Source organism: Uloborus diversus, unplaced genomic scaffold, assembly GCF_026930045.1.
Source record: "Uloborus diversus isolate 005 unplaced genomic scaffold, Udiv.v.3.1 scaffold_15, whole genome shotgun sequence".
Taxonomy (NCBI): Eukaryota; Metazoa; Arthropoda; class Arachnida; order Araneae; family Uloboridae; genus Uloborus; species Uloborus diversus.
This window is the reverse complement of record NW_026558209.1, coordinates 738,361-764,971: the sequence shown is the minus strand read 5'-3', so window position 1 is coordinate 764,971 and position 26,611 is coordinate 738,361. Positions and strand designations below refer to the sequence as shown.

Sequence of the window (26,611 nt, the reverse complement as noted above, 5' to 3'; positions counted from 1 at the left end):
TTTGAAGTTAAAAAGTACAATTTTTTTAGCCATCAGCTTATTCAAAATTCATTGGAACTATGAAAAAAAAAACTTAATTTGAATTCAAGGTTTCAAAATTTAAACAAATGCCAGAGGCTGAATGGTTTTTTTTTTTTTTTTTTTTTTGTAGTTAAAAGTACAATTTTTTTAGCAATCAGCTTATTCAAAATTCATTGGAACTATGAAAAAAAAAAAGCTCTAGCACAAAATTGCTGATTGAATCCCAATTTGAAATTTATGTATTGTCTGACATTTATTTCGGATTTCAATGAGGATTTAGATTTTGATTTTACAATAGCTGTAATGCTGATTTATCATGCAGATTACTTTTTGGCTTTAAATCTGCATCGCTGATAGCTGAAAAAATATTGCTACTGGGCTTGTACAGTTTAGTAGCAGCTATTGCTAAAAGTTATGAAACAGAAAAAAAAGGATTTTTCATGTTGTGTACATCAGTATCAATACATTTGCAGAAAACTGTTTGTCAGGACATCCAATTGTGAGGCAAATGAGCACCAATCGCAACAACCAGCTTTTTCTCAAGAAGCCCTATAAACAGAAACATTCTGAAAGTACTTGTGGTAGCCTTTAGGTTCGTTTAAGAGATTAATGACACCTAGGTGACTGTCAAACCGGCTCATTTACAAATACAAAAGTGATGACCAGCAACATGCCCTGGGTCTAGCTAGACTGGTCCTAGTTAGTTTATCAATCCACAATGAAGAAAATGATTCACCCCGTTGCAAGTAACAACAGCTTTTGATCAACTACTTCAAATGGCTGTAATCCCAGTCGAAGTAATCATTCACCCTGGCTATAAAAGTACCATCAAATTTGAAAAGATTGATAATGACTTCTGGTTTTGCCCTCTGTGCAGAAATTTACCCCTCCATTTTTTAGCCTACTTTCCCAGTAAAAGTCAGAGAAAGAAGAAAAAAAGCATGAAAGAAGGCTTAATGCATCTTAAAAATATCCCGAAAAACAAAAACAAAAAAAAGTCAAAAATAAATAAAATAGTTAGATAAATATTGAAAAATTAAAAATTGGAAAGTAGGGTATTGAGATGGGAAAAAATGTCTCTCGGTCTGTCGGTCCGTCCCCCCCTAATAACTTTTGAATGCCATGGTTTTTACTGTGAAATAATTGTTTTGAATATATTTTGATTTTATTTTCAAGCTAAAGTTTTAATTTATGTGTTCAGTTTTCGGCGGATAAACTTGAAGTCCTTTATGTTTCTACATAAAGATATGCACAGACGTTTTTTTTTTTTTGACAATGAAAAGTATTTCTTTAAGTTGACATTTTATTGTTTTTATTTATTTTTGAAAGTACATTAATTCATCCTTAAACATTTTTTTGGCAACAGGGGAAAAACAAACAGTTTTTTTTTTTTTTGATATGATTATTTTAATGAGCTTTTAATTTTCCTTTTTGAAAGCGGTTAAAGATTTTTTTGATGGAAAAAATGTGTTTAGCTGCTTTGTTTAAAAGGTGCTGCTATTTTATTTGTTCCTTTATTTATTTTTTACGTATCTACTTCTTTAGATGAGTGAGGCATACTTTATTTCTCGAAATCAGCTTAAAATATTTAAAAAATATGCTTGAAATAATTTACGATTTTAGCTAATTTTGAGAATACTGATCAGATACTAGAAAGTCGATATTGGTATATGGGAAAGTAGGCTCGTTTAGTTCTAGACAGAACTTCTTGTAATATACTTAAATAACTGGATCACGCCCCCTCTGACTCTTTTGCTTCAGGCGATACATATTAAGCTTGTAGCAAAGTCTTTAATTGTGACACGCATTTGAAAAAAGAAAAGCGAAACTATTAATGACTACGACTTTGACAATCTGGAAAACGCTGTGAATTAAAAATCTTTGCACACATTCGAAAAGTTAAAACAGCCGCTAGAAAGAAAAATAAAAAATGCTATAATGTAAAAGTCGAGTTTGTTTTTGTGCGTATTGAGTTCTATATTATGTAAAGAAATACTAGCGGCACAAGCTCTCTAAGCCTATAATCATGATTTAAATCAGAAAGCCCTCGTAGCCATCCCTTGAACCCTTTCCAGGGTGGCGACAGGAACTGTGAAAAAAAGTTCCCTGATTTTTCCCTGATTTCCCTGATTAAGTTCACCAAATTTCCCTGATTTACGTTACCAGTGATAATGGTTTTCTTTCAGTTGCTTTACTTGAAATCCATTGTATGTTTGTATAAAATGCAGTATTTTAAACGTTTCAAGTTGTGTAAAGTTGTTGAACTAAAGATATATTTTTTAAAAAATGCTACTTTTTTAATAAAATGGTTTAAAAAAAAACATATCAAGTCAATTTTTTTGATAAAAAAAGCCTAGAAAACGGTATATTAATTTTTTCTAAATGGAAAGATTACAGAAAATTAGAAAAAAAAAAAAATACTTTACTTCCAGAAACCACTTAGCATAAAAATTTTAAGAAACTTAAAATGAATCTTAAAAACATATGTGTGTTTATGATAGAACTAAAAAGTTATTTAAATTATTTTGAACTAAGTTTTTGAACAGTATAATAATTGTTGCAAGAATAACAAGTAATAGTGAAAGAATAGAAGCAATGTAGTTATTCTTATGTAACTAATTGACATATTTATGCAAAACAGATGAAACTATTTGACATCCATTCATAGGCAGCTTTTCTCTAATCGAGAACATAGGTAATAATGAATGAATACAGCATTTTAACAATAAAAAAATAAAGATATTTACTTAAGTACACAAGTTAACTCTATTCCAAACGATTTCAGTATGTAACGAAAAAAAATCTTAGATTGCTTTTGTAACAAACAACTTTGAAATGCAAGGAAAAAAAAGCAATTAGTTAATTTCAAAATATATAAAAGAAGAATACAATTTGGTTATAAAATTAAAGAATCACTTAAGTCTGAAGAAAAGAAAACCTTTATAATCTGCGGTGACAACAAATTGTATAACGGCAAAAAACAAAGTTTTTTTATTGAAAGTTCAATTTTAGCAATTAAATTAAAAACGCGAAGAAGTAATAACTTTGAAGCATTTATAGTATTAATTCAAAAACCACAGATTTCTTCTTGAAATCGTGATTACAGTACGCTAATTACTTCGAGACAATGGAATAAAGGCAAAGGAGGTAAGGCATTAACGAAGGCTTCCTCTTTGCCTGTATGGTTGTTTATTTTACGTAGCATTGAAAGCGTAAAAGGAAATTTCAAGCTAGGTAAAATAAACAACCTAACAGACACAGAAGCAATCTTAGGAAGTTCATTCTGTGGTTAATAAGTAAGATTCAATACTTTGACGTTGAGGAAAAAAGATGCACAAATATGCCGCAGTGTATAATCGCACCTCATTAATTTTACTCTTTTTTTAACAGATAATTGGCGGAAAATGCGTAGGGAATTAGAGTACTTAATTTTGTACAACAAAAAAAAAATTTTTCTTCATAAAATCAATTTTCCCTGATTTTTTGTAATTTTTTCAAAATTCCCTGATATTTCCCTGACTTTTCCCTTATTAATAAAGTTCCCTGACTTTTCCCTGATTTCCCTGATCTGTTGCCACCCTGCTTTCCAATAAATTGATATCTTTCTCCAGATAAGGACACCAAAACTGAGCAGCATACTCCAAATGAGGCCTTACCAAACTTCCCTATAAAGGAAAAATTTATTGTTCACCCAAGTGGTCAAGGTCTCGTCAAGGATGGATGCAAGGGAGGGGCGATAGGGGCGATCCCCTCCTCCTTGAACGATAGTCAGGAACTTTCTCCGGGTTATATTTGAACATTAAAGTTCTAAAAACTTCAATTTTATGTAATCTTCGATGGTGCCAATAGAAAAGGGAGATCTTCCCCGAAATTCTTCCAGAACTGAAGTCTTGAAAATGCAATAGTAACCCATCTCTTATTACTCTGGGGGACCGAACCGAAACTTTTCAAAATTGAAGTTCCAAAACCTCAATTTAGACCTTAGATGATATTAAGAGATGGGCTCAAGGGCTTACCCTGGATATTTTTCGAAAGAAACACAACTATAGGAAAATTTTGATGTCGTAAAGGAAAGCGAGTACAGTCTCCCGAAAATTTTTAGAAATTGAAGTTTCAAAGCGTAAAAATTGCCCCCTCCTTGAACATTTTCTGGATCCGCACCTGCATCTCGTCGGTCATCAAATTTTCCACACTGCTGAAACCGTAGACTAATAATAAGAGTAGACCCAGCTTCCCCAGACTTGCTGATGAAAAAATGGGTTCATGGTTACATCATGTGACTGGTGGAAGGCTTGGCAAAACTTTGGCAGCATGGTTGCTAGACGGCAGGATTATCTATAGTTTGGCACTCGACACGTATTTTAAGACGTAATGTGTTCTCATTATAATTTTTTTCCAGGTGCAGAGATTCAACTGTTTTTCTTTTAGTTATGCATTATTTTGACATTAGTCATTAGTTTTTGATCAGTTTTCAATAACTTTTATTTCATTTGGAACTGCTACGTCAGCGTTGGCGTGAACAAAATGTTTTGAGTTAACGCAAAAATATACTAATCGGTATCTTAAATTGAAAATGTAGGTAAAAATCTAACCCTTTGCCGATTCTTTTTGGGCGCTTGCATCTTTCATTGCTTAGAACTTTATTGAAATTGAATAAAGAAAATGCACAGTACTATCTAAACGAAAAACTCACTATATTAACAAAATATTTACAACTTAGAATAACAAGCTTACAAATCGAACTAGATAAAAGATCATTCTTCCTCATCAATTCTTATTTATTTTATTTCTCGCGGGCGTTGATCGTCTGCTACGATCAACGCCCGCTGTTGCTAGGATATCCACCAGTCACATGGTTTGGTTTATGAGCAGCAAAAGGGTTGCCATAGCTCGGTCTATTCTTATTATTAGTCTATGCTGATAACCAGTAGCCATGAATGATGCTCTTTCCCCACACAGACAGCTGCCACATCTAATCCCAAAAACCAATGACAATACACTCTTTGGCATCGGATAAATTGCGATGTTTCTACATGGCTTCAAGGAATGTACTGTTTTCCACTTCCCACAGACACCCTTTACATACCATCCATATCTGGCAAGGGCGCCCATATAGGGGGGCAAGGGGAGGCTCAAGCTCCCCCTTTGAAATGAGAAATTCCTTGCTTTTAGTGCTTTTTTCTTCGCAAAAATGGTTTTAAAATCTCTTTTCCAGCCATTAATGAGTAAGTTATTAAAAATATCAAATTTTAATATGTTTAATCTGTACTGAAATCGGTTGCCATGGTAAAATGTTCTGCTAAACCATGAGGAAAATAATTGAGCCCCCCCCTTAAAATGTTGCATATGGGCGCCCTTGATGTCTGGTGCTGTTATGTGTTGGGGTTCACGCTAAGCATTTCCCACAGAGTCAAATGCAATAAAATCGTAAATTCGACCAAGGAGACTCTGATTTGGCAAAAGTATTGCCAAACTGAAAATTCTCAGAAGTTTGCACACACACACAAAAAAAAAAAAAAAAAAAAGGTTTTCACCTCAATCCTCAAAATAATTAGAAATTCTCCAAGAAAACAAATAAGGCCAAATTGGGAATTCAGGGTGATGACAGGAAATGTGAAAAAAAGTTCCCTGACTTTTCCCTGATTAAGTTCACCAAATTTCCCTGATTTACGTTACCAATGATAATGGTTTCCTTTGTTAGCTCTACTTGAAATCTATTGTATGTTTGCATAAAATTCAGTATTTTAAACGTTTTAAGTTAAGATGCAAAAATATGCGGCAGTGTATGATCGTACCTCATTAATTTTACTTTTCTTTTTTGAACAGATAATTGGCCGAAAATGCATAGGGAATTAGGATACTTAATTTTTTATAGCAAAAAAAACTTCTTCATAAAATCAATTTTCCCTGATTTTTTGTTATTTTTTCAAAATTCCCCGATATTTCCCTGATTAATGAAGTTCCTTGACTTTTCCCTGATCTCCCTGATCTGTCGCCACCCTGGAATTTAATGTGTATGCACTATTATTAAGTGTTTTTTAACTTAAGTGCATGCTGCATATTTAAAGTACAATTGCAACGTATATTTTGTAAAATTACTTTTTTTACCAATTAAAGTTTTCTAAAATATATATATAAATTAAATAAATAAAAATTCAATTACATTTTTTTGAAACTAAGTCATTGGCTAAGACTTTTAGAATTTGGCTAATTTGATGGCTAGCAAATCCCTAGCATGGGCCCTGCCTGTATTCTACAATTTGACACATACTTTGGGCTGATGAAAATCTATATGCAATATATAGCCCAGAGTGTGTAGATTAATCCAAAAGATGATGATACAGAGATTGACAAAATAATTAGAGACGTACCGAGTAGCACTTTGGCCGAGTACCGAGTACTCGGCCGAGTACCGAGTTCCAATTATGTTTTAAGAAGAACCACGACACAATAGACCTCCATGTCCAAATAATAGTTATAAAAACAAAATTCCGGGTGAAATTTAATCACGCATTATTGAAAAGATTTGGTTTGTGTCAGTAATTTTACAAAAAAGTTATTTTTTAAACTAAAGTTAAACAAATACATAAAAGGCAGGATTAATCAAGTTGGAATTAAAACAAATTATATCAATCTATACTTCTAGTCCACTAAACGAAAATAATTTTTAAAAGCAAATGGAACACTGTTAAAAGCACAAATGTGCAGGAGCACTGCAGACACATGTTTCTGCATTACAAGGAACATCTTTTTCAGTGTATAAAATGTGAGCTAATGAATAAAAAAATTCGGCTTTTTCACAATGTCTTTAAATTCACAAGCTCAGATTTTGTGCATTGAAAAAAGCATTCCTTGTAATGCCAAAACACGTCTGCAGTGTTCCTGCACATTTGTGCTTTTAACGTTGTTTTATTTTTTAAGAAAAGGTATTTTTATGCTTCAAAAATCCATTTAATAATATAAAAAAGCATAACAAACTTCATTACTCTCAAAATTTGAATTTGACTTTTAAATTTGAATTGTAAATGATTGCAGCATATTATATGCTTGCACTTTTTTATTAATTGTAAAATCTGCTTTGAACAATATTCAACTTTTTACAAATACTCGATATTGGCCGAGTACCTAGTACTCAGCAAATTGGCCGAGTAGTTACCGAGGACTTGGTATGTCTCTAAAAATAATAATACAGTTGGAACTTTAATGTTTTGCATCCGCATTTAAAGCAAGACACAGAATCAAGAATAAATTTATCCCAGAAAAAAAGGCGTCTCAGTACTAACCATCGCTTTGCTAACATTGCCGCCTGTGGCAAGTCCTTTGAAATGAGTTGTTCCATAGACCAACTGCACGTCAGCTAGATCTAGAACCTGAAAACGAGACATTAATGAGATCTAGAACTTAAAAAGTACGAACAAAATTTATTATATAATTGAAAATTTACAAAGACCAATTTTTAAGCAGAATGGTTTAAGAGTTTAAGAGCAGAAAAACAAAACTTTAACCATAAAAATTTTAAAAAGGAATGATAAACGAGCGGATGTGTGCATCACATGACTTCCTTTTACACCAATTTAATGTTATTTCCCTATTATTGAAATTTTAAGGTGATTCTCCCTCTGACTCTATAAATATCACCAACAATGGCCACATTGAAACCAGATTTAAAAAAAATTTTTTTTTTAAAAATCGCCAAATTTGTCGCCAAGTTGGCGACCAAAAGACTGGCGGTATATCGCCAAGTGTCCACCAAATTATTACACCACTTGAGTTTGCATCGAAATTAACAATGAATTTCCCCCAGAAACGAGCTGATGTGTGCATCACATGACTTCCTTTTACTCCAATTTATTGTCATTTCCCATTATTGGCAATTTTAATGTGATTCAATAGTTTACTCTCTAAATATCACCAACAGTAGCCATATTGAAACCAAATTTAAAAAAAAAAAAATCGCCAAATTTGTCGCCAAGTTGGCGACCAAAAGACTGGCGGTATATCGCCAAGTGTCCACCAAATTATAACACCACTTGAGTTTGCATTGAAATTAACAATGAATTTCCCCCAGAAATGAGCTGATGTGTGCATCACATGACTTCTTTTTACTCCAATTTATTGTCATTTCCCCATTATTGGCAATTTTAATGTGATTCAATAGTTTACTCTCTAAATATCACCAACAGTGGCCATATTGAAACCAAATTAAAAAAAAAAAAATCGCCAAATTTGTCGCCAAGTTGGCGACAAAACTTGGCGACCAAAAGACTGGCAATCTATCGCCAAGTGTCCGCCAAATTATAACACCACTTGAGTTTGCATCGAAATTAACAATGAATTTCCCCCAAAAATGTGCAAAAGACCTCTTTAGAAGCACCCGAATGCAACCAAAAAAGGAGGTGCACAACGAGACCCCACTAGGAGTCTACGTACCAAATTTCAACTTTCTAGGACATACCGTGCTTGAGTTATGCGACACACATAAGCACATACATACGTACATACAGACGTCACGAGAAAACGCGTTGTAATTAACTCGGAAAACTTCAAAATGGATATTTTGGTCCTCTATACGTTCTCAGGCACATATGTACGTGTGGTCGGGTCGAAAAAAAAATTCAACATTCATTTGGGGGTGAGCAAAATGGAAATGAAGGCCGATTTTTGAGTGAAAATTTTTTTCGCGAATACAATACTTCCTTTTTTTTGTAAAAGAAAGTAAAAAGAATAAAATTTCATAGAAAATAAAAAGGGAAAAAACTCCTAAGTTTATAGTTAAAAACAACACTTAATTACAATTCAATCATCGTTTTAGATGAAGACAAAGGTATTTTATGATTATTATAACATTGATGTATTGAGCAGCAAAAAATTTGGGAAAAACTGTTCGAATTCTTAATAATTGAAACTTGATTTTGAAACACTTTTATCAGATAATAATTATTATCGATCTTCAAGCTCGTTTCATTTCCAAAACCTGTTAACAAATTATGCGTTTGCAAAAAAAAGCTCAATTTAAAAAGCATATTTGCTGTAAATGTTGCATTAAAAATCACTATTATACATCATAATTATAAACCCTATTTAATAATATCTCAAATTAATTTTTTAATTTTAAATATATGTTTAACAAAAAATAGAATGTTTCAACTTAAGCTTCAATCAGTTATTGTAATATTATATACTAGTGGCACCCGCACGACTTTGCCCGTAATAGAAAAATTCAAAGGTCTTTTGGTTCGCCTGTATATTTACAAATAATGTAGGGTGAATTTTCTCGCCAATTGGCTTGTGCCCATGTCACGGCTCCGCGTTATGATAATTTCGTAATTTACTCATCCATCTTATGATACTTTTGTTCTTAAAATTGGAATAGAAAAAAGAACCACATCGAATTTTCGAAACATCGCTTCGAGGTGCACCCCCCCCCCCATGCTACAAACTAACTTTGTGCCAAATTTCATGAAAATTGGCCGAACGGTCTAGGCGCTATGCACGTCACAGAGATCCAGACATCCTACAGACATCCAGACATCCTCCGGACAGAGAGACTTTCAGCTTTATTATTAGTAAAGATACACCCGACATCCCTACATTTTCCTTCCCAATTCAGAATGAATTTTCATATTCTTAGTTTCACTTCCTTCATATTTCCAGTCAACTTGGCTCCTTATCGTTGTGAAGAGCTCACAAGGAGCGATGTAGCGAGTTTGGTCAAGTCTAAAGTGCCGCATTGGATAGTACATTAGAAGATCATTATAACGCCAACCTATATAACGCAATTCTTTATAAACCGCACAACTTTTCAGCAGTAAACAATAGGTTTTTAAGTTGAAAAAATCCCTCTGTTTTGCTTTGCAAGCATTAAAATTGTAAGGAAAATCAAATTTTGAAATAGTTTCTCATCTTTCCATCTTAATTCAAAGCTTTTAAATTTAGAATTAGTAATCATAGTAAACAGAAAATACCAGCTGGCTCTTGAAAATGCAGCTGTTATGCAAACCATGAAGCTAGCAGAAGTGCAGGATTTTGATTGTGAAACATATTTATTTGTGAATGACTAATTCTATTATTGTTGCTTTAATACTCATTGCAGATAAAACTCATTCTGAAGTGCTAATATATTGATATATTCTGAATATTAGTATCAAAATGTGTGAAATGATCTATATAACGCAAAAACCCGTATAACGCAAAAGCTCTGGTCCCAAGGTGTGCGTTATAACAATCTTCTACTGTATGTTTTTCCCCTACTAGCCGAAAAATATTGTGTATTACAATGGATCAAAACTCATTCTTTTTTTAATTGTCTTTGATAATAATGTTCTGGAAGTAAATATAAATAGTTGCATTTTAATGTTAGTTTTAATAGTTTAACAAAGGGTTTTTTTTAGTTATGTCAAAATAATGCCACAAAAAACTTCTGCATTTTTAACTATTTGTTCTGCAACCTCTTGGTCAATCTTTTGAATTTTTGGAAAAAGAGGATAGTCTTTACTAATAATAAAGCTGAAAGTCTCTCTGTCCGGAGGATGTCTGGATGTCTGTAGGATGTCTGTATCTCTGTGACGCGCATAGCGCCTAGACCGTTCGGCCGATTTTCATGAAATTTGGCACGAAGTTACTTTGTAGCCTGGGGGTGCGCACCTCGAAGCAATGTTTCGAAAATTAGATGTGGTTCTTTTTCTATTCCAATTTTAAGAACGAAAATATCATAAGATGGACGAGTAAATTACGAAATTATTATAACGTGGAACTGTAACATAGGTACAAGTCAATTGGCGAGAAAACTCACCCTACATTATTTGTAAATATACAGGCGAACCGAAAGACCTTTTAATTTTTCTATTACTGGCAAAGCTGTGCGGGTACCACTAGTAAGTATATAAATCATATTATAAACTAGTGGTACTTGCACGGCTTTGCCCGTAGTAGAAAATGAAAAGGTCATTTGGTTCACCCGTATATTTATAAATAATGGATCGTGAATTTTTCTCCAATCTGCTTGCCCATGTTACAGTTCCACGTTATGATCATTTGCTTGGTAAAATGTTCTTAAAATTGGAATAGAAAAAAAAAATCAAATTTTCAAAACATCACTTTGCGGTGCACACTCCCATGCTACAAACTAATTTTGCGCCAAATTTCATGAAAATCGGCCAAATGGTCTAGGCGCTATGCCTGCCACAAAGATCCAGACAGAGAGAGATCTGGATATCTAGACAGAGGGACTTTCAGCTTTATTATTAGTCAAGATTTTTCTGCAGAAATTGCTTTTTAATCATTTCTAGTATTATTTTTTCTTTCTATTTTTTGTCAATTGCTTTCCCAAAATATGCCAAATTTTAATGCTGGATATTTTCCAACAGTATTATTATTGTTAACGTATTATTAGTTCACTCACTGCCCATAACCTATTAAACATCTATTTTTCTGACTTTGTTTGAAAACATCTTTTTTCATTAATAAACATGAGTCTCAATTTGTTTTGGGAAACAAAATTTTTGCACATAAACTTTGATAACTTACGATGTTTAAATGAAAAGCCTAAAGGCTGAGTTCCGTAAGTCAGTCAACAATATTACTTGCTTATACAAGCAGAGATACTACCACACAGAGGAAGATGCAGAATCAATGTCAATGTGAAGAAATGAACATTGGAAACTTGATGCTGTAATTTACAAATTTGTGCTTCTTCTAACGTTGTTTTGTCTTATCTTACTTTATTGGAAACTTGTTTAAAATCTTACCAAAAATTTATTCGCAACTCCAATAAACTATAGGGGGCGCTGCAGCCACTGTCTAATGACGGATGAAAAAGGTAAAACAAACACATACCGTAACTTATAACTTGCTTTGACACTTAGTGAATGACAGCGATTTTTTATCATGTTTGTGGGAAGCTTTCTTTTCTATTCTTCTGAAATTACATTACATCACAAACTGTCTGAAGCCTGTCATTTACCCCAAAAGAAAACACGTGGAATGGAATGTTTTACCTTTTTCTTTAGTATTGTTAATCACCGCAAGGTAGCGTATTCGAGCTCTGGAGTTGCGAATTGATCCATAGAAACTAAAATAAATAAACTAACAAAATAAGTTTATGAAAATAAACCCTGGCCATAAGCGGAGGTGGAGTTGGCAACTCCCCGACACCTACCGGACCTAACACAGAGGCTGACGAACACAAAAGAAGAGAAAGAACAATTGGAATCGTTCACTATTTATACTTGCCTCGTTTGCATAGGATCGGGCATCAAAGGATGCCAACCTAAAACTGAAACTCTACACGTGCCGAAAGAGTCGAGGAGTTAATCTCATTTGAATAAAGTCGATCTTACATTACATTACATTAGGAATGAGAGCGCGGTTAAATATCCTTTACCGATGTCTATCAAAATTCCTCTCCATTTATTATGTTCCTGATAAAATTGTGCATGTTTTGATAAAAAGCATGTCATGTTACCTTCCATTTTGAGCAGGTTCTCTTTTCTTTTGTTAATCTTTTAATTATTTTCACAAGTTCAAACTCTAGCAATATTCCCCAATGGATGTCCTCTCTGCCAGAGTGGGAGTGTTACAATGATACCTTAAGCTCAGTTTGACACAGAGCAGTGGCGTACAAAAGGGGATGGATTTGGGGATATGGCCCTATCCAAATACGGAAATTTAACTATTTTGATCATAGAAAAAGATTAAAACTATGTCCAATACCGAAATTAAACCATACGCCCCTCCAAAAAACTGGCTAAGCCAATGGCACCAAGTGCTCTGATTGGATCCTAACGGTCAGGAACTTTCTGTTTCGGCTGAATTATTTCTTTGAATCCAGTGCTGACAATTGGGGGTCATTCCATGCGAAATGAGATCTGCCCCTCTACAGAATTTCGCATATTTTGACTATAGAACTTAATCCTCTCATTCCTTTTCTTTCAAATTTCTGTATCAAGATCCAATTAAAAAAAAAAAAGTGAATTTATAAAAAGTTAGAAACATTTCATACTGAGAAACTCAATTTATTCCTTTGAAGAAAGTAAGAGATACTAAAAATTACAAGTCATAAAAACGCATTTTTGTCTCTCTTCGGTGACATAAAAGGAAGGACGGAGGTGGGAGGATCTCCCCCAGGAACGAAGAGCCCAAGGAGAAACTTACAAGATTATTGTCAAAAATAACAATTTTAGGAACTTTTTTGGAAAGTTTAGGGGTAAATAATGTTGGAGTTTTAGTTCCTACAAAAAATTCTTTTCTCCTTCATCTTTTTTAACCCTGATTGTCGGCGGAAAGCAGTGGTGGCCACCCTTGGAGCCCCTTTTAGAAGGTACGCTTTACTACTTCAAAGGAGGACAACTACTGTCCTCACTTGCCCCTCCCTGTATCCGTGCCTGATTCCAGGCTTTGTCAAAAATTTTGCAATCAAATTAAGAATATGTGTGGGCAAACTTTAATGGGCAATGGACCCCCACTGTGCACTAACATTCTATTTTTCTTAACACCAGAACGACTGACATTTTCTGTATACCTAGAAAGACTGAAGGGGCCAGTGTGGCCCCTACCCATTTTTGGGGTGAATTCTTTTCAAAATTCCCCCTGAGGGAGTCCACATGCCTGATACACCTTCTTTCATGACTAAATAAAAACTTAGTACTTAATTATTTTTAGTTTTTCTCTCTATAATTGGCAAAAGGTTGAAATAGTTTTCCTTTCGAAGAGCAACGGCCACCGTTAGGATGGTAGGCAGTCGGTACTGTTCATGGCATTTGGATATCCAATCGGCTGCATAAAGAGGAAGTTACAGGTTAAACCAGAGTGAATGGCATTTTTTTTATGCTACAGCAATTAGGAGAAAGGAAAAAAAAATAATTTTTTAATTGTCAAAATGCTTAGGGGCCACTGTGGCCCCTCCCATCTTTCTAGGTATAAGGATCATTATTGACAGTACTATGAGGCGTATGATTAAACAAGCATTCAAATAGTGTCATATAATGAAAAGTCAGGAAGTTACATTACGTTCCGTTTGACATTATCCAAGTTATTAAACAACAAACTATGCGAGGGGCCACACAGGCCCCTCCGTCTTTCTGGTGTTAAACTGGTATGCTATCGGGAAATAGATTAGATCAGGAATAGATTTATTTTGATTATTTAACAAGATTAAAAATTCAGCTTGATAAGTCTATTTGACTTATTTAAAGTTTTATTGTGAGAAATTCTTGAGAAATTTTGCTTGATAAATAGAACTGTGTGTGGCCTATGGCCGCTCCTTGATTTGGCCGCCCATGTGCGGTGCATTCGCTGCACACCTGCTATGACCACCCCTGATTGGATCCTAACAGTCAGGAACTTTCTGTTTCAACTGACTTATTTTTTGAATCCAGTGCTGACAATTGGGTCATTCCATGCGAAATGAGCAAATCAGCTGTGGCTGACATGTCACAGATTTCAATGAAAATTTATATTTAGGTAAACCATGCATATCTACGAGGGAATGCAAAGTATGGAAGTTTAAAAACTGTTTGCTGCTTTGTTATTGAAATTAGAAGCTGATGCTTATGCTAAGCCTAAATTTTCAGAGTTCATTGCAGCCAGTTTGTGACTCAATAACTCCACAAGTTATAAACGTACACTTAAAAAATAAATATTTCCGCATTCTATAAACAACACTCTATTGGGAAAAAGCAAAGTAAAATTTATTCGGATCTTTTTTTGAATCTGAGATATTAACAAATATTGAAATTTTGCCAATTTACTTCAGATTTCAAATCACTCTTCTAACTCTTTTAATGAAAATATAAGAGTAAAAATGATTCAGATTGAAAAACTATCTGTAACTAACTATCTGCTCTAATTTAGTTATTGTTTATGAATTTCTTGATGACGAAATCGTACTTTAAAAAATCGAAAATTTCAGTTTTTCCTTTATTTCAGATGTTTTTTTTGAAGATGAGGGAATGCTCTAAATTCACTCAAGTTTTTTTATGTAATATATTGAAGTGTCTTTTAGATGCTATTAAATTTTAATCATTGGTATCAGCGTATTTTTGTTACTAGAGTAACTTGAACTTAGGCAAAATTTCATTAGTTAGTTCTTTTTATTGTAAGTTTAGCAAAACTAACCATTTCTTTCGTGTTTCATTTTCTCAAAAGCATGTTTATGAAGTATTTGCTAAAATGTACATTTTTTAAAAATCGAAATAAATGTTAGATATACTTGCTTTTGCATCATTGAGTCTTTTATCTAGTGTTTTGAATTCTCGTAATTTCACACAACAGTCAATCCATACAGGTTTCATACAGTATAAACTACTCATTCATGTTAAAATATTTCTAAGTTATAAAATTAAAATAATTATTTTGAAAATTACAATATGTTTTTTCAGTATAATGTATTATGTAGGGCACAATATATGTAATTTAAGAAGGTGCAATGAAGTTTTCACACTTTTAATTTCTGTTTTAGTGTGTGAATTGACTAGCAAAATTGCTCAATTTCAAAGACCTGTATCTTTTTTACAAATCAAATACAAAAAACAATATATATAACATGTATAGTACTTGAATGGAATATTCAAAATTGCTCAATTTCAAAGACCTGTATCGTTTTTTACAAACCAAATACAAAAAACAATATGTATAACATGTATAGTACTTGAATAGAATATTCAATTGGCCAAGAAATTTTATTTTTAATTCCATCTCCTTTTGGTTTACAGGGGTCTAAAAATGTCATTTTTGTCATTTTTCCGATTTTTGAGGGGCTGTAATCTATAAAGGGCGCACAAACACACAGCAACAGTTACATATTCTTTTTAGCATGATTCCTGTGATTAATTTTTGCCGTATTTCATTTTGTGTTTCCGTCCCCTACGCGAGTTATCCCCCTTTGAAATGAGTAAAATTTTTACATTTGGTCTTGAACTAACCTGTTGCCACTATTTTAATTATTAACGTACAGCTACGCAACTCAGCATGTAAGACTATCAACTTATGCACTTTAACATCAAAGCGTTAAATTAACTGTCATAAATGTAATTCAAATAGATTTTGGCCAAAGTGCAAAGGTCTAAAAGTCCCATTTTTGAATACGAAAATCACTTTTGATGACCTCCAAAAAATCAAAGTTGAGATAAAAAATAAAAGAGGTTTTAAACATCTTTCATATGCAGCTTTTAGGGATATGAATTTCAAAAAAATTAAAAATGGTCGAGCGCAACCATCCGTCGAACCTGTATGGATTGACCCATAAAACAGAAAGAAAATGCTATTTTTCTGAATTTTATTTTACATTTGGAAATCAAAAAACCAATTTCGAGTTTCTTCAAGCAAATAGTAGAAACACAGCTCTATATTCTTGAAAAATTTTGAAGTTGTCTGAATTTTCCCTCATTTGAATTTTTGTGTGTACGTGAAGGGGAAAATCATCATTTTAGAAAATGTCACTAAGTTTAAAACTGATTTTGAAGACAGATGAGTTAAAATACAACTTCAAAAGTAAGGTATTTCTTTTATGATGCTTAGCACATTATTGGGTATTAATTTCATCAAAGCTAATGCATTCCTTAAAGATTGAGATTAAAAAATAAAATGCTTAATTATGAGAAAATTGAAATATTTTCAGTTTTTGAGACTCGGTTAAAAGTTAACTATAATAACTTTGAAAATTTTACTGATATCAGATTGATTACCCTACTCCATAGATTGCAAAAACATATAACTTTTATTTTTCCATTAAATAGTTAACAAGATACAAGCCTTCAAAAGTGCAACATTTAGCATTGATGAGAATGCTGTTCAATTTGACCAATTTTCAATCGCATGTAACTATTTAAATAAAAAAATTTAAGCGAAAATATTTTAGATATTTTTATATAGGCATAAAAGGAACCTGTATACCAAATTTCATAAAAATCTGTTACCATGCGGCCACCACTTCTTTGCGAATTTTGCTCATTTCGCATGGAATGACCCTACTTCGATATATGGAGGTCCGACTGTATCTAAAGCGTTTCAAAGCCGCTGGTCAAATTGGAAGCGAGAATTAAATTTGTTATGTCATTCCCACTTCAGTCAGTGACAGATTGTATTGCTTCCTCCTTTTTATAACCCGAAAAGGAAGTTTCATTTTTTGAATGTAAAACAGTGATTTTCTATTGCTTTTGATCAATTCGGACGCACAACGGGATGAAACAAAAGATGCATAGGGGTTTTTACCGGAACCTTTCTCTCTTGTACTGTATTTCCTGGAAGATGCAGAAGAAGTGTTTAAAAAAAATCGTTACGTAATTGGCTTGTATAAATGAACTAAAGGGTGTTAATGAAACTTTGCACTGACGAAGAAGAATATTTATTGAGCAAAAATAGAATAAAAGAAGAATTTAATTTAAACATAATTCTTCTTTTATTCTGATCTTTATGTCATTTTTTTTTTCATAATGCACCTTTCACAGTTCTGGGAAGATTCAGGCGATGAATTTTTATCAACAAAAAAAAAAAAAAAAATCGTTTGTTTTTCTTTTGAGTAACCATAAGCGTCTCGGATTTTATTCTCGCCCGTTGACAAAAATTGGAAATAAATAAATGTACTTTAAAAGATAAATAAATAATAAAATGTCTACTTAAATAAGTAATCTTCTTTACTAATAATAAAGTTCAAAGTCTCTCTGTCTGGAGGATGTCTGGATGTCTGTGACGTGCATAGCGCCCAGACCGTTCGGCCGATTTTCAGGAAATTTGGCACAAAGTTGGTATGTAGCATGGGGGTGTGCACCTCGAAGCGATGTTTCGAAAATTCCATGTGGTTCTTTTTCTATTCCAATTTTAAGAACAAAATTATCATAAGATGGACGAGTAAACTACGAAATAATCTTAACGTGGAACCGTAACACGGGCACAAGCCAATTGGCGAGAAAATTCACCATACATTATTTGTAAATATACAGGCGAACCAAAAGACCTTTCAATTTTTCTATTACGGGCAAAGCCGTGCGGGTATCACTAGTTTCACATAAAACACAAAGAAAATGCTATTTTTCTGAATTTTATTTTACGTTTGGAAATCAAAAACCAATTTCGAGTTTCTTCAAGCAAATAGTAGAAACACAGCTCTATATTCTTGAAAAATTTTAAAGTTGTCCGAATTTTACCTCATTTGAATTTTCGTGTCTATGTGAAGGGGAAAATCATCATTTTACAAAATGTCACTGAGTTTAAAACTGATTTTGAAGACAAAGGAGTTGAAACACAACTTCAAAAAAAAAGGTATTTCTTTTATGATACTTAGCACATTACTGGGTATTAATTTCATCAAAGCTAATGCACTCCTTAAAGATTGAGATTAAAAAATAAAATGCTTAATTATGAGAAAACTGAATTATTTTCAGTTTTTGAAACTCGGTTAAAAGTTAACTATAATAACTTTGAAAATTTTACTGATATCAGATTGATTACCCTACTCCATAGATTGCAAAAACATATAACTTTTATTTTTCCATTAAATAGTTAACAAGATACAAGCCTTCAAAAGTGCAACATTTAGCATTGATGAGAATGCTGTTCAATTTGACCAATTTTCAATCGCATGTAACTATTTAAATAAAAAATATTAAGCAAAAATATTTTAGATATTAGGCACAAAAGAACCTGTATACCAAATTTCATAAAAATCTGTTGCTATGCAGCCACCACTTTTTTGTGAATTTCACTCATTTCGTATGGAATGATCCAATTGCTATTTTGCATCGTTTCTGAGAAATGATGAAATTCATTGAAATGCCTGAATGATACGGCAACTATTCATCCCAGGATGGCTTATCATAGTTAATTCCCCCCCCCTTTTTTTTTTCTTTGCATTTCCTAGAAAATTTAGTTGCAACAGTCATGCATAATTCTTTCATAATACAATTCTTTTATTAACATACAATCTGACCATTGATTACATGGAAAGACTAATATCCGGTTTATAGGCGGAAATTGGAGTATCTATTAATTTATAGGGATGTTGGTTGGTTCGTTTCAGATGTGCACTTTTGCCTCTCTAGTATTTAGCCTTAGTTTTGTAAAAATGAAAATTTGCTCACAACATTTTTTTAAAATCTAAAGTATATTTGATCTATATTCTCAGGGCAAAAATGAATTGATTTATTTATTCACAACAAAGTTTTTGAGCTTACCATATTGCTTTTACATTCCTGAATGAGATGAAAACATTTTCTTTTCTTTTTCTTGTTTCCATGGTAACTATTTCTGTTTCCCCTTGTTTTATTTTTGAAAATGCAATAAATGAATTAGGCACTAGTGACATTATAAAACGCGAGCATCCTAATCCCATCGTTATTTTCCCTTCTCCCCTGCTAGACTCATTCATATGGAATCATCTTTACTTGGCAGATTGCCAGATTACATACAATCCGTGGTCAAACAGTAATTGCCCTTTTTTTTTTTGAAAGAACGATCATTTTTTAATTATATTTTTTTACTTTCTGAATATTATCCCTAAATTCTTTTTTTTTTTTGGAGTAATATAGCTAAAGGTCATTACATCCAGATATTTTTTAGATCTCTAGTTTTTTCGATTTTGCTCACGCAAAAGGGAAATAACTGTGCAGTTTGAAGTAGTACATCAAAATTGATAGGTTTATTTATTTATTTTTTTTATTTATCCCCCCCCCCCAAGTATTCAAAAAAATGTTTCTTACTTAAAGGTCAATGAAATGAAGGTGAACACCAAAATGTTTTTTTTTTCATCCTATTTATTTTGTGTGTATGCTCTGGGTCTGCAACCTACAGCATATTTTATGAGTTTTTTAATGCCATGGTGGCATCATTCCTTATAACTACCCCTACACATTTCCCATAAAATCATTAAAACAAGAGCAAGTCAAAAAAAATTTTTTTTTTTAATTCCAAATTGCAGAATAATCAAGCATTTTAAGAAGTCATTAGTTTGTTGCTGTGAAATAAACTGTATTTTTCTTTTTTTTGACTGTGTTGTTAGTTACTTGTGTGTGAACTGTATTTTATATTACTTTTTTTTTTTTAATTTTTATTTTTACTATGACAATTTTTGGTTCATTTGTTTAAGACTATTCAAAATCATTCTTAAATAAATCTTTTCCTTTTTCGTTTTCACATAAACTAATTGCCATTTAAAATGATACAATTGATTGTCTTTACTCTATTTTGGGGCCACACAAAAACCCATTTTAAAACATCACAAGTGACATACAGTCCTTTACGAATGAAGAAAATTCATTGAAATAAGAATAAAAACTACTTCTGATTTAGTTTTTTTCCCAATGTCAATAAACTTCTACGAATGCATCTTTTGTAGCTATGAAAATCGACTTCACCTCAGGCACAAACACAGCCAGAATTTACCGTATTGTGGGTGAGGGCTTCGTCATAAAATGAATATAAACTTATATCAGAATGGGTAATATGCGTTAAAACAAAAGGACCCTCAAAATCCCATGGGGAGTGCTTTCTCCCATGGACATCATTTTTAGTTTTCAATATTAGTGCCACCACTGCCTTAAGCTACAATTCTACCGACAGGAAAAAAACTTGATGAGGTTTGGATCACAGAAAAATTGTGTAAATCTTAAATATATATATTTTTTAATATACATTTTTTTTATGAGTGCAAGACTTGGAAAACGCCCTTTATTTAACATTAAAATTTAAATGTAGAGAAGAGTGTTGAGAACCTTTGGATACCTTTTTCATATTTTAATTTTTAATGTCAATTATTTGAATCAAATTTAAAATCTAAAAGTTACATTAAAATACTCCAACATACTTTTATGCAATATGATTTTTAAAATTCAGACAGCTTGGAAATAAAATGTTGCCAGCCATTTAAATTAAAAGCTGTCCCAAGGTACCACATCCCATTGTACCTTGGGACCAGGGCTGCGGAGTCGGAAGGAAAATGGCCGACTCCGACCCCGACTCCTGGATTTTGAAACGCCAGACTCCGACTCCGGATTTTTTTTTAATTGTATTTTTTCAACTCCCTCTCTCCCTTCAGAGGAAGGGGTAAAACCTCTAAACAGATATTAAATCCTTTTTATGAAAATTTCACATTTTGTTTTTTATTGTAAATACAAGACGCATACAACGTTAGAAATTCAATTTAAAATCAAATGTTCCAATAGTTACGAGTTGAAAAGTGAGATGACTTAAAAATCCCCTTAAAAAAATTTGAAAAGGACTATCTGTAATTTTCTCCCCTTTAATGTTTAACAAATAGATATTGATCGAATCGTGTGCTTTCAATTTTTGAAAGCTGTATCTTGAGAGAATTTTTTTTTTTCTTTCTAAATCCAATTTCTTGAGAATAGGTGGTTTACCCCGGTTGACACCTATCTGGTAGATGACACCCAAAGTTAATTTCAGAGTTTAAATTATATTTCATCAATAAAATGTTAACGAAAATAGGGCACATATAAGTCAGAAGCTATTTTTACACAAAATGCGGCAGTGTACAAATTTGTACGAATAGCTTTTACTATACCTATGTTTCTTCTTTGCTAAATTTTTAATTTAAATTTTATTGGCTGCTTTAAAATTAACCTTAACATGAAGATTTTAAGATTAACAGCAATAATTGAATGTTGTACTCAAGAAATTATTTACATTATTTTGTTCCATACTTTTTAGTGGGAACCAAGCTTATAGAAATAGTCTTAATAAAGAAAAAAATTATTTCATTGGATCTTTTGTATTCATGCTTTCGTGCCAGAACTTCTTTGAATTTGCCGATCACCCTTAAAGGTTTCAACTTTAGCTATGGGCCTCGACTTATTAATTTGTTACGTTTCTTTAACTATTTTATAACTGAGATCGAACAAAAGACTATATTTCTATCTTTATTTGAAAGTGATTACTTGAAAATGTTAGGCAACAAAACCGTTTGCTGGCAGTTGCTATTAGTTAAGTTAAAAAGCAAGCAAACTAGGGGACGGCTACAGAAAGTTCGGTAAGCGCTCAAGCTAGCTGATTGCCATAACGGCAGTTATTTTCTCATTAGTATCTTTTTATACATGTAATCGAGCCAATTGGTATTCAGTTTTTTAAAAAATACAAAGAGAGTCAGTAAAAAGGAAAGAAAAAAAGAAGCACGGAGTCGGAATGTTTTCCAAGGACTCCGACTCCTTCACCGCAAAATCAGTCCGACTCCGACTCCACAGCCCTGCTTGGGACACATCCTGCTGTGCTATGGGAAAGTCTTCGTGATTCAGGAAACAGACATATACTTGAACCAATTTTGCACCAGAGAACAAAAAAAAAATTTTTTTTCATGGTAGTGAATCATGAATATTAAGACTATATAAGATTAGAACATTGTCCCATGTTCCTAAACCAGAGGTGATTGTGAGTTCATCAAAAAATACCTGAAAGTTTCAAAGCGAGACCTGGGGGGGGGGGGGGGGGGAACCTTTGGCCGCTATTACTTAAGTGCACCTTTGCTATATTAGTTTTAAATATTTCCGAGTCAAAATATTGTGTGTACACTTAAATTTTTAATGGGTCACAAAGGTACTTTTGAGCTGGTGTTATACAAATTGTCTTGACATTTGTCCATCTTAAGGGATAATTGTCCAGACCCCGAAGTGGTTTTTTGGGGGGGAAAGTAGGAAATAAGGAATAAAAAATTTAAAAAGTAGGAAAATTAGGAAAAAAATCAGTTTAAAAAGTAGGAAAAAATAGGAAGAGATAAGACTAAACAGACGTCAAGAGGAAACAGATTTAGAGTAAACTTTATTTCTAATGTAAAATAAACTAACAGTATTTTTGATTTAAAACTGTCCCAAAAATAAACTAACAGTATTTTGAAGTATTAAAGGGATTTAATGAAAGACCGAGTCAAAAAACAAAACAAAAGAAACAAACTGACAATTTTCAGTATGAAAAATAAACTAGTAGAAACAAAGGTACTAAATAAAAAAATATGAAAATAAAATCCAAACAAACACCTTTCAACAATACAGTAATAAAAATTTCAAGTGTCAAAAGAATAAAATGCAATATAGCAATCGCAAAAATAATAATAATAATAATAAATAAAATAATAATAACAATAATAATAAAACTCATATTTTGGTGCAATAAAACCATTTTTGTTAAAGATTTGTTTTGTCAAAAACGAAAACATTCCTTCGAGAGCATCCATTTATCATTTGAAAATACTAACACTTTCAATTCCTGTTGTCATAAACTATGATACAAAATGCAAAGCAAATATTAAATTAGTTTTAGTTGAAAATAATCAGCAGCTGACATGCATTTTTGCATAAGCAGGGGCAGATGTTTGAATTTTTAAAAAAAAAAAGGAAATAGACTAAAAGTGCAGAACTAAAATAAATTTGTTCTTAAATATGGGACAAAAAATTCATAATAAAATAATTAAACTAAATAAATAACGAAATAAGTAAACTAAAGGGTTTGTATTATGTTATATATTTTTAGCATACAAGAAATTTTTTCTTTCAGGAACGTCATTTAGGGGGGTCAGTGAGAAAAATTTCTCCCCTCCCTGGCTTTAGAAAATTAATGCTTAACTATACAAGTTTGTGTGGTTTTTATTATTTTTAGACAAAATTTGCATTCAGTATACATTTTTTGCTAGCCTTCCCCGGGGGAAAAATCAAATGACGGGCTAGTTTTAATTTTAATCAAGCAATAAAAAGGAATATTGTTTTATTGGTTTGATGATTTTTTACCTCCTTCTTCCAAAATTTTTGTCACGGAAAAAAAAAGGGAAAATGCTTGCATGGTAAACAATTCCATCCTCACCATACAACAAAAATATTCATCCTGAAATTGTTCACGAAATTAAGAGTGATGTGGGGAGGGGGGAGCAATTCCTTGATATTGATGATATATCAGATTTAAAAATATCTATTAAAAAGAAAAAGAAATACAGAACATATTTGCTTGTGGCTCTATCCCCCCCCCCCCCCAACTTTTAAAAATGTGAAGAAATAAAAACGGTATCTCGCATTTAAATTGATTTCCGATTTTTCTCCGAAAATCGGGAACGTTTTGCCCATCTAGGTTTTGCAGAGTTTTTCCTTTTTTGCAAATACACTCTTTGCAAGGAAAGAAACTGAAATTTTATAAATTTTATAATCATGTTTCCTATTTAGAATGAACAACAATCATATTTATGTATGAAAAAAGTTAGTTTCTGCGATTATTTTTGATGTGTTCCATTTTTGCGAATTTCTGTTATATGTCGCTTTTATTTTGTACTAAAATCAAGAAAATATATACTGTGTACAGGTTTTTCAATTTTTGCTTCCTTACGTTCCTTTTAAGGTTTTACATTGCCTTTCTGTTTAAATGGAGCTCCATTTCCCTTGTAATCATCTATACGAAAAATTGGTGAATTGGAAATTCGGCTTTTCCCGCACTTTTTGAACACTCGGCCGTTTACATTAATTAAAGCTTCTAATTGACGGTTAAGTTTACATACGGGTAAGTATGTATAATTACATCAGAATGTGCCGGTGTCCACTTCCTTATTGTTTCTTTAAAACAGTAGGACTGAAGTCGGGGCGATAAAAAGAAAAGTCGATCATAAACGGAGCAACGGTAAAAAAGTCACTTACGAAAATTTAACTTTTAAACACACAGATGCCGCGGCGTTCCTTTAAGAAATTACTGTAGTCAGTCAATGAAAAGTTCAGGATCCGCTTGTTTCTTTTGTTTTCAAATTTGAAAGATGCAGAAAATTATCGGTGCGGCATTATAAAAATAATAATCAATTCACAATTAGAAGAGCTATACTAAAGAAAGAAAAAGCAGGAAAAAAAAGGAAAAAGTAGGAAAATAAGGAGAAAGCTCTAAAAAATAGGAAAAAGTAGGAAAAATAGGAACTCTTCGGGGTCTGATTGTCCATCTTAAAACTCTTGCAGGCATATTTGATGAGTATTATATAATTCAAAAAAAGAGGTAGTACGATAAAAGCATAACGATAAAAAAACATAATTCCGGTATTTTCAGACATGAAAATACCGGAAATACGTCCGAAAATACCGGAAATTCGGTCAAGTACCGGAACACAATCACCCCTGTCCTAAACATACCTTACTTAATAAGAAGCATGCATATGTTGTACCTTGGAACATGTCCTAAGGTGCAAAATGTTTGGCCGTCCCAAATTACAATCACCACGTGGTTTAAGAAAAACCAAAATGGTGGTCCATCTAGATGCTCCATTGTTATTTTCTCATAACTAAAATATTTAAAGTACTTCTCTTTTATAACGAAATAAAATTCAGTTGATCAGTTTTTGAAATGCAAAGACAGAAGATGAAATAAAAATGAAGAAAAAAGAAATTAATTTGAATTCTGAAATTTTTAATTCAAATTATGTTTTTCGCAATCACGAGTGTGTGTGTGAAGGCATGTGTGTATGTGTGTAGGACATGGACGCCACTGACAAGTGGTCCAAGCTGAAAAAGGAACCGGACATCAAAAACGGTCAAATGAGAACAATAAGCAATCGTGATTGCTCAAAAATATTTACTTTTGAGTCATGAAATTTTCTTTTTCTCACAAAATCATCAATTTTACTCATTTGATGCTGATTTTTAATGTGGCACCATTTAGTGGTCAAGGTTAGAGATCACAAAAACATGGCCGCTGAAAATTGGTTCTGAGAAATTAGCAGTGTCCCAAATTCTCTACCTTATTGTAAAATAGTGGCACTCGCACGGCTTTGCCCGTAGTTGAAAATTAAAAGGTCATTCGGTTCACCTGTATATTCTTTACTAATAATAAACCTCAAAGTCTCTCTGTCAGGATGTCTCGATGTTCGGATCTCTGTGACGTGCATAGCGCCTAGACCATTCGGCCGATTTTCATGACATTTAGCACAAAGGTATTTTGTAGCATGGGGCTGTGCACCTGGAAGCGATTTTTCAAAAATTCGATTTTATTTTTTTCCTATTCCAATATTAAGAACATTTTCCGGAGCAAAACTATCATGAGATGGACGAGTAAATTACAAAATTATCATGACTTGGAATTGGAGAGTGAATGAAAATAGCCAATTGGGGAGAAATTCATCATCCATTATTTGTAAATATACAGGCGAATCAAATGACCTTTTAATTTTTCTACTACGGGCAAAGCCGTGCGGGTATCACTAGTTACAAATAATGGATGACGAATTTCTCGGCAATTGGCTACGTTCATTCGCTCTCCCATTCCATGTCATGATAATTTCGCAATTGACTCGTCCGTCTCATGATATTTTTGTTAGAATTGGAATAAAAAAAGAACCACATGGAATTTTCGAAATATCGCTTTGAGGTGCACACCCCCATGCTACAAACTAACTTTGTGCCAAATTTCATGAAAATCGGAGGAGCGATCTAGGCACTATGCACGTCACAGAGATCCTACAGACAGACTTTCAGCTTTATTATTAGTAACTAGCAACAAATTAGTCAAAGTTAAATGACATTAATTGTTCTATGTTTTTAGTCTGGGAGAAAGGAACGTACAACTCAGAAATACCCTTAAAAAAGGTGACATGCAATTGAAAAAATACTGCATGTTGCATGTATATTTTATGCAAAAA

General features: G+C 32.7%; 1 protein-coding gene across 1 annotated transcript in view; it reads right to left on the bottom strand.

The window, feature by feature from the left end:
* The window catches only part of LOC129233049 (vacuolar protein sorting-associated protein 8 homolog), a gene marked incomplete at its 3' end in the record, with an annotated part of 119,948 nt that overhangs the window by 63,814 nt on the left and 29,523 nt on the right, over positions 1–26,611 (bottom strand). Inside the window, 1 exon segment of the mRNA XM_054867131.1 lies at positions 7,305–7,391. Coding sequence (XP_054723106.1) covers positions 7,305–7,391 — 87 coding nt within the window.